The sequence below is a fragment of the Ambystoma mexicanum genome, chromosome 5p (genome assembly GCF_040938575.1).
Source record: "Ambystoma mexicanum isolate Mex_15411 chromosome 5p, UKY_AmexF1_1, whole genome shotgun sequence".
Taxonomy (NCBI): Eukaryota; Metazoa; Chordata; class Amphibia; order Caudata; family Ambystomatidae; genus Ambystoma; species Ambystoma mexicanum.
The window spans coordinates 969,274,930-969,291,094 of NC_090930.1; the positions used below are offsets into that span (position 1 = coordinate 969,274,930).

The window sequence follows — 16,165 nt, forward strand, 5'->3', positions numbered from 1 at the left end:
CACATACATGTGAGAATGAGTAAATTAGATACAATACAAGCAGCACATGGCTAACCAGTCCTGTCAGCCTTGAAATGCAAAAGTTGTAACCTTAAGTGAATATGTAGAAAATCCAACTCCCAACTAGATACGTTGGATTGCAAGATCCATATGGAAGGGAAAGGTGAAGTTGTTTTATGGGCAAAGAAAAAATTTGTGTAAATAAAGATCCAGGTGCCTCCGATCCTACATCAACATTGTTTAAAATACACCAGGAAATAAAAGACCTACAAATCACTAAGAACACAGCTACTGAATCCAACCACCACCATAAGAACCTCCAGGATTTGTTATTATCCAAATCATGAATATTATAAAATCAGTGGCCAACATCCCAAAGAGCACTCCTTTCCACTTATATTAATACCATGCCTCCTTCTCATCTTGTACTTCAGTAGATTCAAAGCAGGTGAGAAATGCTGCAGTCAGTATTAAGGTCTCCAACTTCCCCGGGGATGTACTGGATAATTGGAATGGAATACCTTCTGCAACTTCAGAATTTTTAGAATACAATAACTTGCAGCACAATCGGCAGCATGGTTGTCAGGTCATCAAGAGGAACCAAATCAGTCCTCACCAGAATCTGAACACGAGCTCGAGCACCTACAATGACAACCAATCATGGACCTAAGATCTCTTTGACCTTTGGGCTGCAAAAACAATTTGAAGGACAAGATTCTTCTCACCTGCCTACAGAGCTCTTATGGGTATTGCTTGCATGACTCTGGAATAGATATGTGATTTTCTCAAGAACCGAAACTAAGAGGTGTGGAACAACTCAACTAAATGCAATATCAATAATTTAAGGTGCAGTTTTATCCCTCTCCCTAGTGCTATTTAACCCATCCATGGTGTGATCTGCTTCATAACACTACCAAAATACTGTACTTGGAATTGTCCTTTAGAAAGCTCCTAAATTCAAAGTAATGTATAGTGCTCTGCTGCATGTTGGTGCTGAGTTTCACACTTTATGTGGTTTATTATTAAAATAAATACAAAATGTATGGAAGCTGCTTTCCTGAAATTTGCACCAACTCTGGACAGATTTCCATGAAAAAATAATCAAATTGTCTAAAAATGATTCATAAGTTTATTTGTAAACAGTACAAATGAAAATTGCAACTTACACATCTTGAGTCTCTTCGGAACGTCCGTCGGGAAATTGAACGATGCTATGTCTGGCAGTAGGTGCATTTCCACCCAAACCTTTTCCTGAGTAATGCAATAAGCTCTGTTCAAACTCCCGGATCATCGATTCCATCATCCCACTGTTATTGCACTGAAGAAATATCTGTCAGGAGGAGATCACATCACCAAACAGTGTCATAAAATGCAGGTGTCCGCAACCTTAAATTTCTTCACTATCCATTTTCTGACACATTGCTACATCACCTAACTACATCGAAAACCTCCATATGCAAACACGATGCACATAAATTTCAAATAAACCCAAGATACAGATGAGAGGACAACAATGTGTCTTTGACTTGAAATAAAAGGTAGTCCAACTCATCAAGTACATTTTCTTTTTGGATCCAGGATTAGGCATTGCTGTCCAATTTGGATCAGGTGAATACTGGTTGGTCACTCATCACCTTAACTTTTCCAATTGACCACACAAGCAACGATCAAAAGTGTGGAATGCAAGTCCTCTCCAACTAGTAACTAGGTCTGAAACTACACAAAATGTCCTACCAAGCAATTCCTTTTGATTACTACTTTTAATTATTGCTCACAAAAACTCATCATTTGTTACTGCAGTAAACGAAGACTGAAGTGCTTGAGCCATTACACTCTCCGGGAATTACAAAGAAGCGCATCGAAACCTTTTTAGTATGCGTTGAAAGCAAAAGTCCTGGCTTAAACGGGAATACCTTTGGCCACCTTCTTGCATAATCCTTGAAAACTGTTTCACTTATTCTTTGACTCAATGCGCATTCTTGTAGTTCCTGACACGAGTGTTGAGTATGTGTAAATCTCCGCGCAGGCCTGATTCCGAAACAGTGAACCTGGTTTCCTCTTTTGCTTTGTTATGTGAATGAGCTCTTCTTAGAAGATGGGTATTACTTGTTATAGATATGTATTGAATAAGAGCACTGAACATGGACAGGCTATGTAGAGCTGCCTTTGTCCTATAGGTTTGCTGTGCCTTTCCCTCTACTTCACCACAATGTATTTTACGAAAACTCAAACATATATGGCTATAGGTCGTAATGCCTCAAACCTTGAGTAAAACTACTCAAATCTAGCAGATATTGAGCAGGTTAATTGCTGAAGGGTGTTGGTGGGTTCCTGTCATAATGATTGGATCAAGTAATCGGACAGAAATTCCTTACTCACAAACATTTGTTCTCGACCTGTCCCCCCTTAAGAAGGAAATGCTGAATGCAATCATGGCTTCCTTTGATCTCTAGTTTGATTGCACAATTTGGCTTTATGTATTTTTACTGCACATTTGTTCGCTGTGGTATTATGTACTGAAATACTTTTGTTGATTTCTTTTCTGCAAAGTGCGGGCGAGAACCCCTCCATCTCCCCTCCCACCACTAGTCCACTCCCCATACCGTATTGCCTCGCCCAAACCCACCCCGGCATTTTGCCGCACAAATGTGCAAAAAACCTGCTGTGCTGTTAAAATATCTGCAGTGACTTCTCTCTGGTAAACAAACTGGATTCTGTACTGTATTATTGTACTATTCCGTCTCAACCCTCAGGATCACTTGAGTGGCTGCACATTAGTTACAGTATGATGCGCCACCTGTGTATGGTGCAGAAGCAGTCTGCTGAATATGCACGCAGTCCCATTTGGTGGGTGCTGGCACGATTCCAGAACCGGGGCGAGCTGCTCCCGCGGAATGTGTCCTATCAATTGTGTACGGTGGCTTCCGGAGTCTGTAATGATAACTTGGTATCCGGGTGTATTGATTAATCCAAGCAGCCCTTCCCATTTTTATGTGGATGAGATAGTGCGGACACGATGCAGTGTTTCAGTGCCAGATGTGTGTGTATATGAATACAGATATTGACTTTGAGCTGAAGGGAAATGTAGAGCATTACTCTTCATCAAACTTGCTCGGAGGCAATTACATATCCCCATGGAAAAGTATCCTAAGCAAGGCAAAAGAACACCACCACGAAAACACTTCCCTAATATTCATAGTGAAATCTTAAATGCCTATCGGAGGCATTTAAGATGGCCTGTTATGGAATCTGACAGCATTTAACAAGTGCTAAAATCTGGTGGAGTCGAGAGGAATCCTCAGCATCAATGCAGGCATACAAATCAGATGCTGGTGTTAATGCGTGTTCTTACGGCAGGCGCAAATGGTGATTTATGTCCAGGCTCCATGCTCTGCCTGTCCAAAAATACATTGAAAGCACAATGGAGTGTTAAAAGAAAACCAGGCATACACGTGTTACACCTGGCTTTTCCGGACACTTGGAAAATCACCCCCTATGTGCTCTATGGATCAGATGTGGCCTCCAAATCAACATGGTTGATGTATGGTAAGAAAAAGTTTGCTTAAAATGGATCTTCTTGATTTTTGGGAATCTCCCAACCAAGTGACCAGTTAGAGCTCTTAGGTAATTAACGAAATGTAAAGACCGGATGCAGAATCCCGTGACAGAAGCAACTTTTGATGCCATGGAGGGGAGGTATCCTGAGGGGACACCTACTTTATGAACAAAATGTCAGTGGCGGACAGTCCTTTTTTCATGGGGTGTGTTCATATTACTCCAAATTAGCACGAGTGACCTAGCGTAGCAATTGAGTCAGAACCAACATGAGGGTTGAAGGTGTGTTCTAACTCCAATACATTTTAAAAAAAATCATGGGCTTAAATAGTTCATTTTATAACGCACATTTTTTATAACAACTTATTAGTAAAAAGCCATGCAATTTACAATTGGATCTGTAGTTATACATGATGTCAGTTGATCGATGCCAGACAACTAACTGTGTACAAAATGTCCATGATGCCTACGTGCAGCAGACACACTGAAACATTTTAATGATAGTCTCCACAATATGTAGCAGCACTGCCATTGTAAATTACAAGTTCAGAAGGCTGGTTTCCATATCATTTGCCGTCAGGGTTCTGTAAAGTACTTTTCCACAAGTGCTTCAATATGTGTATGTATATGTATTGCAAATGTAAAATATTTCCTTCATGGAGTCAACAATATGCCAGTGGTGTCACGGTAAAGCACATGTTCATGATGCCAATGTCTCAAGTATTTTCCCACACGACCACCTTAAAGACTTTTACATGGTGTACAAAATAAATGCCAATGTTAAACACCATTATGATGATGCCGACAGTTTATGTAAGAACTGAAAAGAAAAGCACATGTTCAAGATCTTGGTGTCCATAATATTTGCCAGCGTGGCCCTGTAAAATATGTTCATGCTAATTGGGCCCCAATATACATCAGTATTATCCCTGTAAAATACTATCCTGACACTGTCCACAATATATGCATACATCCCACTTTTGATCACATTCCTGGTGACTGTGTCCAGAATATTTACCAGTATGGTACCATAAACACATTTACATGCTGCTTGTAAAATATATCCCAGCGTTGCCACTGTAAAGAACTTTCCTGTTGGTGCCCACAATATATGCCGGCATGTATTTGCATTTATATTTGTATTTATTTGAAGATCAGGGATGTCCATTTCAAACAGAAACGACTTAAATAACACATTTGCAAATGGCAGAGGCATTGCCACAAAGGTGCCTGTAAAATAGTACAAAGATGTGGGTATAAAAAAGTGGGACATACCAGGACAAACAAAGAAATGAAGTTTAAGAAAACAGATGACTTACAAAGGTACACTACCAGAAGGGAGTAAGTGGTTCAAACTAAAGGAGCATTATTAAAATATACAAGATATTATTAAGCGTCACAGGAGGCAGTGGTAAGGTCAGGTAGGGAGGATGGGGGAAAGACAATAGGAGGTCCCTCTTTAGCACGTATATGAAGCAGAAGGGAGCAGGCACAGGGAGTGTATGGAATGGTGAGGTTGAGTGAAAAGGAGTAACGGGGGAATGAGATCTTGAGTAAACTCAGATACAATCAGATAGGTACTGAGGGGACAGACCATTGATAGATTTGTAGGCCACGAGAAGGAACTTGAAGTGATTGGTTGCGCATAGGAAGCAAACCAGCAAGCTGTCAGTAAGTGGAAGTGGTGGAGGATCCGGGTAGGCTGTAGAGAGTCCAGGTGCAAAGTTGTCTATGCTGAGGAAAGAGTAGATAGGAATGCCAAGGAGTAGGCTTGAGCAGTAGTCAAGTTTTGTGAGTACGAGAGTGCAGATAAGAGTTTTTGTAGAGTGGTTATTAAGAAAAGGACACATTTTCCAAATGTGGATGAGTTGTAATACAAGCACAAAAGGTAGTGGTAGTGATGAATTGTTGCAGTTGTAGATTGCTATAAAAGAGTACTCTAAGATTGGGAATCTTGGGTGAGGGAGCAAGAAGGTCAGGCGAGAAGGAAATGGGAGAGGGGGCGGGATGGCATTAGAAGCTGGGATAAAGATGACATCCATTTTTGAAGAGTTCAGCATGAGGCATCAGAGAGCCATCCAGTGGCAAACTGCAGTGAGACAGTTCGTAATCCACTCAGAGATGGCTACAGCGAAGTCAGGAAATTAGAAAAATAGGAGTGTCATAAGCAAAAATATGATAGTGAAATTCAAAGGATGAGACAAGTAGTCTTCCCAGGGCAGAGATAGAGACTGAAGAGCAGAGATCCCAGGACAGACCCTTGGTGGTGCCAAAGGGGAGAGGGGTGTGATCAGAGGTTTGTAAGTTCCAAGAGGTTTTAAAGGAGTGACACTCCGGGTAGGCATTGATCCAGGGAAAAGCAGATTTGCAAAACACAAGGTCCTGGTGAGTGATAAGGAGAGAGGCCCGGTAGACAGTGTCAAAAGCAGCATAAAGGTCCAAAAGGGATGAGTAGAAGAGAGTTTGGAGTGGTGAGGATGAGAGAGAAAATTGGAGACATGCTTGAGTGCAGTCTTGGTGGAGTTTCTATAGAATTCAGATTTAAGTGGATACCTAAGACCATTATGGTCAATTTACTTAGTGATCCGGTTGATGACCACCCGCTCAAGGATGTTTGTGGGGAAGAAGAAACTTGCCAGTAGTTTGCTGGGACATTTGGGTCTGCAGAGGGTTTCTGCAACAGCGGTAACATAGTTGCAGATTTGAAGGAAGTAGCGAAGAGTCCAGTGGACAGAGAGAGGTAAAAGAGCTTAGAGAGATATGGGCAAGTGATTGACACTAAGCCTTTGACCATTTAGGGAGCAAACAGGTCAATAGGAGTGCAAAATAGGCTGGCACTGTGAAGGATGGGTGCCAATTCAATTTGCGAGGTAGGGAGAAGTAGTAGAGAGTAGAAGAGGTAAGGGGAGATGTGGTGGATAGAAGGAGGGCTGGAGAGGGAGAGTGACGAGGGCTGGGAGTGTCACACATTTTTAGAGATTTTAGAGAAAAGTAGTGAGCATAGTCATTTGCAGAAAGGGCGGAGCGAAGGATATTGGGCCTCATTACAGCTCTGCCTTCTGCGGCCGTTGCGCCTGAACTGCCGGGGTCAACGGGCCTAGAAAGTAGAGTTATAGCAGAAGCACCGTCACTGTTAACAACAGTGGCAGTGCTTCCATGAATCCATTCCTGTGGAGTCCCATGGTCTTTTCCTGGAGCCTGATAATTTTGTCAATCAATGCTATTTGGATATAATGGCACCAATAACTTTATTTAGTGCAGTGGTCTGATGGGGTTGCGCGTTTTTCAATCTCACATAGTGTGGAGTAGAGCTTGTGGGAGCTTGAACTGGTGTTGGCAATTCTGTTATACATGGAGCATTTAGCTTAAAGGATTGCCTGTTTGTAGGTTTTAGCTGCTAGAGCAAAATGTTCCCTTTTGGTTTGTGATGGGGACTTTTTCCAATTGGTTTGTGCTACGCTTTAAAATCGGGAGAGAACCAGGAGTTGGTGTGTACTGTAAGTTTGGCTATGCATTGGGTCAGGGGTGCCACTGCGTTGATGGCCCGACAGAGTTTAATTCTAAGCATCAACCAGGATGGCAAGGTCCTTAGAGGAAGGTTGTGAGGAAGTGAGATTGTTGAGCAAGGGTAGGATGTTCATGGCAGATAAGATGTGGGAGCTTCTTGTTTCCGTAGGGTGCAAGATTCTTTCTGGTTTTAGAGGTGGGGTAGGCGTTGGTGGGTTAAAGGAGATGATATTATGGTCAGACCATAGGCAGGGTGAGTTGGAGGTGATTGTAAGGTTACAGTTCAGGTCTGCCACCCAGTCTAAAGTACAGTCTTTAGAGTATGTGGGGTTCAAGATCCTTTATTTGAAGATTAATGTTTCAATGGAGTTGGAGAGGGATATGGCATTGGTGTCTGTAGGGTCTGAGAGTCCCATGTTGATGTCTCCCATGAGCAAGGATTTGGAAGAGATTTTGGTATTGGCTGATAAGAGTTGCAAGATATCCCCTTCAAATGAGAGTGGCAGGCCTGGGACACGATAAATCAGATGGAAGATTATGGTTGCGGTGGTGCTTCAAGGTGTGGAGAGTAGTTCACTAGCAGGGAGCAAGGTGTTTGTGATTTCCCTTAGAGCAGTGGTCTTCAAACTTTTTATGCCATGGCCCCCCTGAGCAGAAAATAAATTGTTCGGGACCCCCCTGCCCCGCCCCTCTGTGTTGGTGTTATTTTTTTTTTTTATAGAGAGGGCTGCAGAATGCGTGGTGCCATAATTATGAAGGGATATGCTGTTGGGGAGACATTCCAAGACACTAGGACAATCACATCCAATCCAAACATAGAAACCGTGCAAGTAAACACAAAATTCTCCAGTAGGGCTTTTATTTTCTCAAAATACATTCCCATTAGTATATTCAGCAGAAGGCAATTTGATTTTACAGAGCAAGCACTAATGGGAAGGGTGGGCCTGTCTCTCTGCAGAAAGTGAGTCAATGTGTGGCTTTATTTTTGAGACCGCCACTCTGAGGTTGTCCTCCACTTCCAGCCTTGTGCGGTATTTAGTTTTCAGTACAGCCAATGCTGAAAAGCCTATTTCGCACAAGTAGTAAGACCCAAAGGGTAAGAGAGACTGTATAGCAGACCTTGCCAATGTAGGATACTCCAGGATTACCTTCAGCCAAAAGTCACCCACTGCAATGTTCCTAAATTCAGATTGCAGAATAGTGTCCGACTGAACCTCAATCAGCTCCTCCAGGGCATCAAATGGAAGATGCACCACCTCCTCTGCCAGAAAAGGCTGCATCACCCAGTCATTAATGCCAGCATTTTCTTCAGGGAAGTATTTATCAAAGCTGGACCTTAATGTTGTTAGGTGACTTGTGATTGGTTCTAGGACATGCAGCAGGTTGTACTCTGTTTCCTCAATTGCTTCTGCAAGCAATGGGAACTGAACTGCTACCCCAGCTCCAATTGTTCGTTTCCAGAGGTCTAGCTTCCTCTTGAAGGCAAATACTTTTTTATTCATTGTAAATGAGTTGGCATTGGCTCCTTGCAAAGACATATTGAGGGTATTTAGCTTATCGAAAATATCAGCAAGGTATGCCAAGAGCACAAGCCAGCGGGGATCACACAGATGGTTTGCTTTGCCAGTGTCCACATCCAAAAGGAATTGCCGCACTTCATTTCGGAGTTCAAACACACGTTGCAGCACTCTTCCCCTGGACAGCCATCTGACTTCTGTGTGAAAGAGCAAACCATCATGTTCTGACCCCATTTCTGCACACAGAATTGCAAAGAGACGTGCTCTTGTTGGCTGTGCTTTGATGGCATTAACTATTTTTACAGCTGAACTGAGTACATCAGAAAGTTCATTGTCCATATTCCGAGCAGCAAGCGCTTCACGGTGAATTATGCAGTGTGTCCATACAACATGTGGAGCGACTGCCAACACTTTGGCCTTCAATCCCGATCTATCTCCACACATTGAAGGGGCACCATCTGTGCAGATTCCTACGCAGGCTTCCCATCTCAAACAGTGGCTGCTCATAAAATCATTTAAAATGTCAAACAGTTCTGATGCTGTTGCCCTGGTTTTAATGGCCTTACAAAACAAAAAGTCTTCCAATATTGTAGTTGCCCCACAGTACCTTACATAGGCTATTAAATGAGCCTCTCTGGATATATCTGTTGCCTCATCCAACTGTAATGCAAAGAGACTCGTTTGCAGCTGTGTGATTAACTGAGCAGTGATATTGTCTGCCATCTCAGACACACGTCGGCTGATGGTGGTGTCTGACAGAGGAATCATTTTTAGCTTGTCCGCTACACTTTCAGCACCCATTCTCCTGCACATTGCGATGGCTGCTGGTAGAACGACTTTCTCGGCATCGGTGAACGGTTTTTTATTTTTGGCAAGGAGGTAGGCAACATCATAAGATGCCTTCAGTGCACTGGCTGGAGTAGAAGCAATATTTTGCACTGTACTTTTCTGCTGACTGATGACTTGTAACTTGCGAGCAAAGAAGTCTCTGCTCTTGCCAATGAGCTCCCCATGTTTTGTTTCCAAGTGGCGTTCTTAATTTGGCCTCGTTTCACCTCTGATCACAACGGAAGTAAATCCAAGGTCTAAATATGTGCCATCAAACTTTCTGGCTTTTGCAGGTTTTTTTCCTGTGTCAATGTCTGCGTCTGCCTTCCTTTTCACACTACAGTTTTTGGGCAAAAAGAAGTGCTCCATTTCAAAATGGGTTCCTCACCTATGAAAAAATGTAAACTCCCATATTAATGCCTTTTCATATGCTTTGTTGATAACCTCATTTACGTACCGAATGAGGTACAGTAGGATTTGAAAACGATAATTCAAAAACAAAAATGCAAAACATGTAGCTGTGACAAAATCACACATGCACTAGAAGGCTTTTGAGCAAAAATGAGGGGCTGAAAAAAACATGGTCCTCCAATAGTGCACCACATGTTTTGTGGTGTTCTACATGTACTATGGGTCCCGACTTGAAGATCTGGTTAGTTTGTAGAATCCAAAGAAAGGCAAGGGACATTGCTAACTGCTTGTGCTGGCCACAATCCATTGGGGCATTATGTGGTGGTCCTCCAAGAAAGAAATTGTACCTTTGCCTCCAATAAGCCTTGAGACAACCATAGCCGCTTCACCCACCCCTTCACAATTCACTATTCACTTGTACAGAGACCTCATTTCTCACCCGCTTAGAGTGGAACCAGTCTGCGGCATACAGCTTGTAATGCAAAGCGCACATATTAAGCAGCATCACAAAAAAACAGGACTGAATACATCACTGAGCTAAATGAATTCTGACTGGCAACATGGGGGCAGTTGCTCCCCCTCCCCGAAGACTTAGTGAAGGCCCCTCTCATGTGAAAAGTTTGAAATGCCCTGGCGACTGTAATTTGAAACGAATGAAATGCCCTGGCGCCTGTAATTTGAAACGAATGAAATGCCCTGGCGCCTTCCCTGGCCACTGGTGCTGCAAGAGACATGAGGACCATGGGGTCTTTTTTCTATTCACTTGTACGGAGTCCCCACAGACCTCTTTTCTCCCCTGCTTAGAGTGGAACCAGTCAGCGGTATACAGCTTGTAATGCAAAGCGCACATTTTAAGCACCAGCACACAAAAAAAACAGAGCACTGAATATATCACTGAGCTAAATGAATTCTGACTGGAAACATGGGGGCAGTTGCTCCTCCTGCCCCCAAGACTCAGTGAAGGCCCCTCTCATGTGAAAAGTTTGAAATGCCCTGGCGCCTCCAATTCGAAAGGGATATAATGCCCTGGCGCTGTCCCTGGACACTGCTGCTGCAGGAGAAATAAGGACCGTGGGGACCTCTGTTCTATCAACTAGAACAGAGGCCCCCACGCCTCGATTTTCCTTGTGTTTCTGGTCACTTTATTTATTGGTCATGTATGTAAATGCCACTTACCTTTTTGAAAGTAAAAAGAATAGAAAAGCAGGAACCTCGTGACAGCATGTAACTCCGGAGTTGATGGACGCAATCTGAAGCAGGATCACTGAAGCTGCAGGCGAGTACTATTTATTGTTGGAAGACGTGGCGCCTTCCATCCTCATTGGCTGTCAGTCAGCCAGATTGAGCTAGCAGCACAGCTTGAGGCCCTTGCCAAATGCAAGTTTAGAGAAGCTGGCTGTCATGGATTGGCTCACTCTCCCTACCACCCCTCCCATCTGAAAGTAGGGCAGTTTGTCACTAATGTGCCATCATTAGTGGTTTCCTGCTCTGCATTCATATGGGAGGGGCTGGTCATCCCTGCAAAACAAGGTGTGCGCTTTACCTTGTTTCATGAATAGGCTCCTAATGGAGCCTGCAGGGCCTCACAAAAGCCAGGCCCCTGACCTCAGTGTGACAGGGGTCGGGCCTTTGTGGGGCCTCAGGCTCCATTAGGAGCCTATTCATGAAGACAAAAGAAAAAGCGCACACCTTCTTTTGCCGCGATGACCTGTCATCACGGCAAACAAAGTGTGTGTGTTTTTTTTTTGTCTTCCTAAATAGGCTTCTAATGCGAGCCTGAGACCTGACAAAGCCCGGCCCCTGTCGCACTAAGCATGTGTGGCAGGGGCCGTGGATCGGGCTGTTGCTCTTTGATGAAGCAACAGCCTGATCCTTTGGTAATGGATGCCAATGTTTACTTTCAAGCTGTGGATGCGCGGACCCCTGGGCATGAGGCTGCGACCCACAAGAGGGCCGCGACCCACAGTTTGAATAACGCTGCCTTAGAGGTATGGTGTCTATAGCAATAATGGCCATCGCTCCGCTTCAGGCGTCCACTCTGTCTGTAGAGGAGGTGCCAAGCTCGATTCGCACTCCAACCACCCATTTTGAAGTGCCAAGAACGTTTACGCCAAAATATGTGACGTATGGTGAGCAACAGAGAGCCACAGTTGGGCTCTGTCCAGTACCTATCAGAATACCAGCACCTGTTCAAGTACAGACACCCAAGAAACCCTGGACAGTGAGGTACCCACTGAGAAAACCACATCGACAAGTGAGACAGAATGAAGATTGTAAGAATACAATACCTGAAGAAGCTACAAAAGATACTGAATGAAGATGAATGGTGATGTCATAAGAACCCAGACTGACTCACATATAGAAGATATGACGACCTGTGAACGATGAAAAGAGACAAAATACTATGGATAAGTGCCATCCTGAGCCTAAAGTGAAATAATTGATGTCAAGATGTCAGAAATTATGCCACATGCGTGATGAAGATATTCAGAGGCCGATTCATGGAATTAATGTGCGCTGAAATTTTCAGCGCAAGTGTGTGAAAGCGTGCGAATCGCAGTGCCAGTGCGAAAATCGCAGCGAAACCAGCGCACAGCGATTCATGGAAGTCCGTGCGCGTGTAAATCCCAGGATGTGCACCAAATTTCTGTGTGGCGTACGCTGGCGCACATATCTCCAAACAGCGTGCGCTAAGCGCACAGCGAAATCGCACATAGCACGGCGCACACAACAAAAGTAGGAGGAACAGGGGGCGTGACACGCGGAATGGGGAACAACTTGTGAAAATGTGGGCGTCACGTGGGAAGTACAGGAGGCAAGTGCGCGGAACGCCCAAACGCACGTTCAAAACACGTATTCATGGAATCGAACGGGGCTAAGGCGTGCGTGAAAAAAGATGCGCTAATCAGGAAACACGTACGCCAGCAGGAAGCAGGCGTACATGGACCCGCGCAGCATAAAAGTGCGCGCAAACAACAAACAAGCACAGACACCAGGATGAATATACCGTTCCTAGCAGCAGTGGTCGTGGGATACCGCAGGAGGATAGTCAGGCCCAGAATTTTTACACCCAGAACCAGCCTTTTTGGGATGCCTGATGACCAGGTGTATAGGAGGTACAGGTTTCCACCTCACATAATACTCGACCTGGTCAGTGAGTGGGAGGATGAACTCACATCACCCACCCTGTGCTCCCAAGCACTCAGCCCCCTGCATAAGGTCCTCAATGTACTGCACTTCTTGGCCACTGGATCATTTCAACGGACAACTGCTGTAGGGGGGGGTGTCACAGGCTACGCAGTCACGCTGCATACACCAGGTCTTGGCCATCATGACTGCACGCCCATCAGTCCGCAGGCACATATTTTTTTACGGGGTGGCACACTTCCCCAAAGTGCTAGGTGCCATTGACTGCACCCATGTGGCTCTACGTCCCCCCAGGGCATCGGAGCACATCTATAGAAACCGCAAGCACTGGCATTCCATCAACGTACAGGTAGTACGTGATGCCAAGGGAATGATCACCTCAGTATATGCTAACTATCCAGGGTCCACCCACGACAGTTTCATTTACAGAATGTCAACCCTAAACCGGGACCTAGAAGCTGGGCGGCATGGCGATACATGGCTGCTCGGTGAGTATAAATGCCACAGCACATGCATGCATGTCAGATACTGAGTAATGTCACAACCCCACTAATGATACCCATCACCACCTCCCCAGGGGAGAGTGCCTACCCTCTGAGCACCCACATCATGACGCCAATTCGAAACCCCACCACGCCACCCGAGGTAAGATACAACACAGCCCACATTGCAACCCGGGGCATAGTGGAGCGCACATTCGGAGTGCTCAAGTCACGCTGTTGCTCCCTTGACCGTTCTGGCGGGCAGCTGTTATACGCTCCCCCAGTAGTGTGCAGGATCATAGTGGCAGCATGTGTCCTGCACAATGTTGCAACACCCCGGGGCCTGCCCGTGGACATGGTGGTGCCCCACATCCCCAACCACATGCACGCCTGCTGCGCATGGGAGGGGAAATGCACAGGGTGAGGCAGCCCGTACGCAGCTGGTTGCCAATTACTTCACCTAAAATCACACCCCTGTGGAGTGCACACAGCCCTTGCACATACCATCTGACAATCAATGAGGATGACATAAGGGACAGTCAACTGTCACAACCATACCAGCCTGAGATTGGTCACCTGGAAGTGTTAAATTGTGTGCATCCCTACCTACACAAACACCACCAATGCTGTGTCATCAAAAGACACTTCTATGCTGCAAAAATCATTACCCCCTTGCAAAATACAACATGACAACAGTGCCATGTCACCCAACCCCTCCCCAGCACCGCCACCCAACACACCATGGCATGTCATGCTATGTGAGAGCAAACAAAGCAATCCCCAAAACATGACACAAGTGTCAAAGTACAGTGTCCTTAATGGAAACTACCCACACACAATATGCTCCCAGTAATGTAGAACTAACAACACACATGACCAAATACTTACCAACAATACAATGCAGCTACACAACCTCAAACATAGCATAAACATGACAGTACTAAGTTAAAGTAGTGGCAGTCTTACAACCTGATCATGCCAGCACATCGGCCACTTCCAACTGTACAGTGCTGCTGCCACACAAATGTCCAAGTGCACTGCTTACAACATGAACTCCATCTCCAAAGTAGACGGCCTTGTGAAGACATGAGGAATTAACCTGCAAATTAGGCGAAAGACATGCATGCACAAGCACATAGCAATACACCATGCAGTGTACAATTCAACAACAATATCCACTAGGAATTTATATACAGTATTGACTACAGACTGCCCCCACAGCTCATGGGAGTCCTAAGTCACTGTGTAAGTCAATGTCACTTGGGTACACCCTTTGCAAGCCCATGGAAACGGGAAGCAGGAGGGGTGTGTGTCTCACGAACCCAAGCATTTAACCCAAACTCAGGACAAGCCTGCATGTGCCCAGCCGGAATACAGTCGATGCCCAGGGGAGCCACACAAGGCAACAACCTGCAAATAAATAAATAAATAATCCAAAATCAAAAATCAAAAATGGCCATGTGGGGGCCAGGAGGGGGGAGGAGAGGCCACCCAGGAGGTCCGAGGACAGGGTGCGCACCAACACTCACCTGTGGATGTTGGGGAAAAAACACCTCCATGGGCTCATGGGCTATGCCAATGTGGGAGAACTGCTGCTGTCGCTCTCATCACCCTCTGCTGCTGCCACACGAGGTGGTGCTGCCACAGGAGGTGGTGGTGCTACGGGAGGCAGCCCACGCAAAGCCCTGGTATGGTCCTCCATGGCAGCAAGCATGCAGGTGTAGAAGGTCTCGTTCTGGAGGATTATAGTGCGGAGATCCCCATGCAGCGGCACTGACGTGATGCCCGGATCTCCTCCCAAGTTGCCTGCATCTCAGCTGAGAGCGAATGTGTGAGCTGCTCCAGCTGCTGTTCTGTCCTCAACTTAGTGGAAGCCTCAAGGTCAACAAGAGTCTCCCTGAGGTGATGGAGTTCTACCCTCAGGGCTTCCCTGTGGCCCTGGGACTCTATTGATATCGATTGGCGTAGAGTCTTCATTGCCGCCCGTCTGTCCCTGTTGAACGCCAACATGTCCTCCCTGTGTGATTGGCAAATGGAGTCTGTTGCCTGCTGTAGTAGCTCCATCTGCCTTTCAGGGGGGACAATGGAAGTGGCCACCCTCTCCATTGCTTGAGCCATCATCTTAACTGATGCTGCCTGTTGGGTTGCCATACCGTAAATGGATTGTTCCCATGCGGTATTGCCTGGTGGCGTACGGCCACTGCATCGGCGGCCACCACACCCGTTTGGGGCAAGGCGATCTGCGCCTTGCTGTGCCGGCACTGCCTTAGGCTGCAGGACTGCATTCCCCCTCTGATCTGCTGGCCCAGGAACAGGATCAGATGTTGTGGAGTGTGACCCTGCATCCGTAACCGCCAAAGGCGGATTTACCAACACTGACATCCCCATAGAGGGTTCTACCTCTGGTACAGGTGGGTTGGACAGAACAGAATCCCTGCCAAAAACACTTACCTGCGACGCCACATAGGTCTCATCATCCGAATCAGCACCTGAATAGAAGTCTGGGGAGGAGCACCCAGAGGCACCCCTCGACAGAATGGTCTGCAGTAAGATTGGGTTCTCACCCACCACCAATCCACATCCCACACTGGTGCCCGGTCGTGCCTGAGATTGCTCCTGGGTCTGCACTATCTCCTCAACCTCAACAGCATCAAGTGTGCCATCCCCTGCAAAAACATGAAAGACAAAAAATGGAAACGGGCATTAGCACCATAGCAC

At 45.7% G+C, this 16,165-nt stretch overlaps 1 protein-coding gene across 1 annotated transcript in view; it reads right to left on the minus strand.

Annotated features, from left to right (window-relative positions):
• Positions 1 to 16,165, minus strand: part of LOC138480605 (ATP-binding cassette sub-family A member 13-like) — a 158,020-nt gene that overhangs the window by 114,914 nt on the left and 26,941 nt on the right. The window contains exon 2 of the mRNA XM_069612309.1: positions 1,167 to 1,330. Coding sequence (XP_069468410.1) covers positions 1,167 to 1,330 — 164 coding nt within the window. The remainder of the gene's footprint in view (positions 1 to 1,166; positions 1,331 to 16,165) is intronic.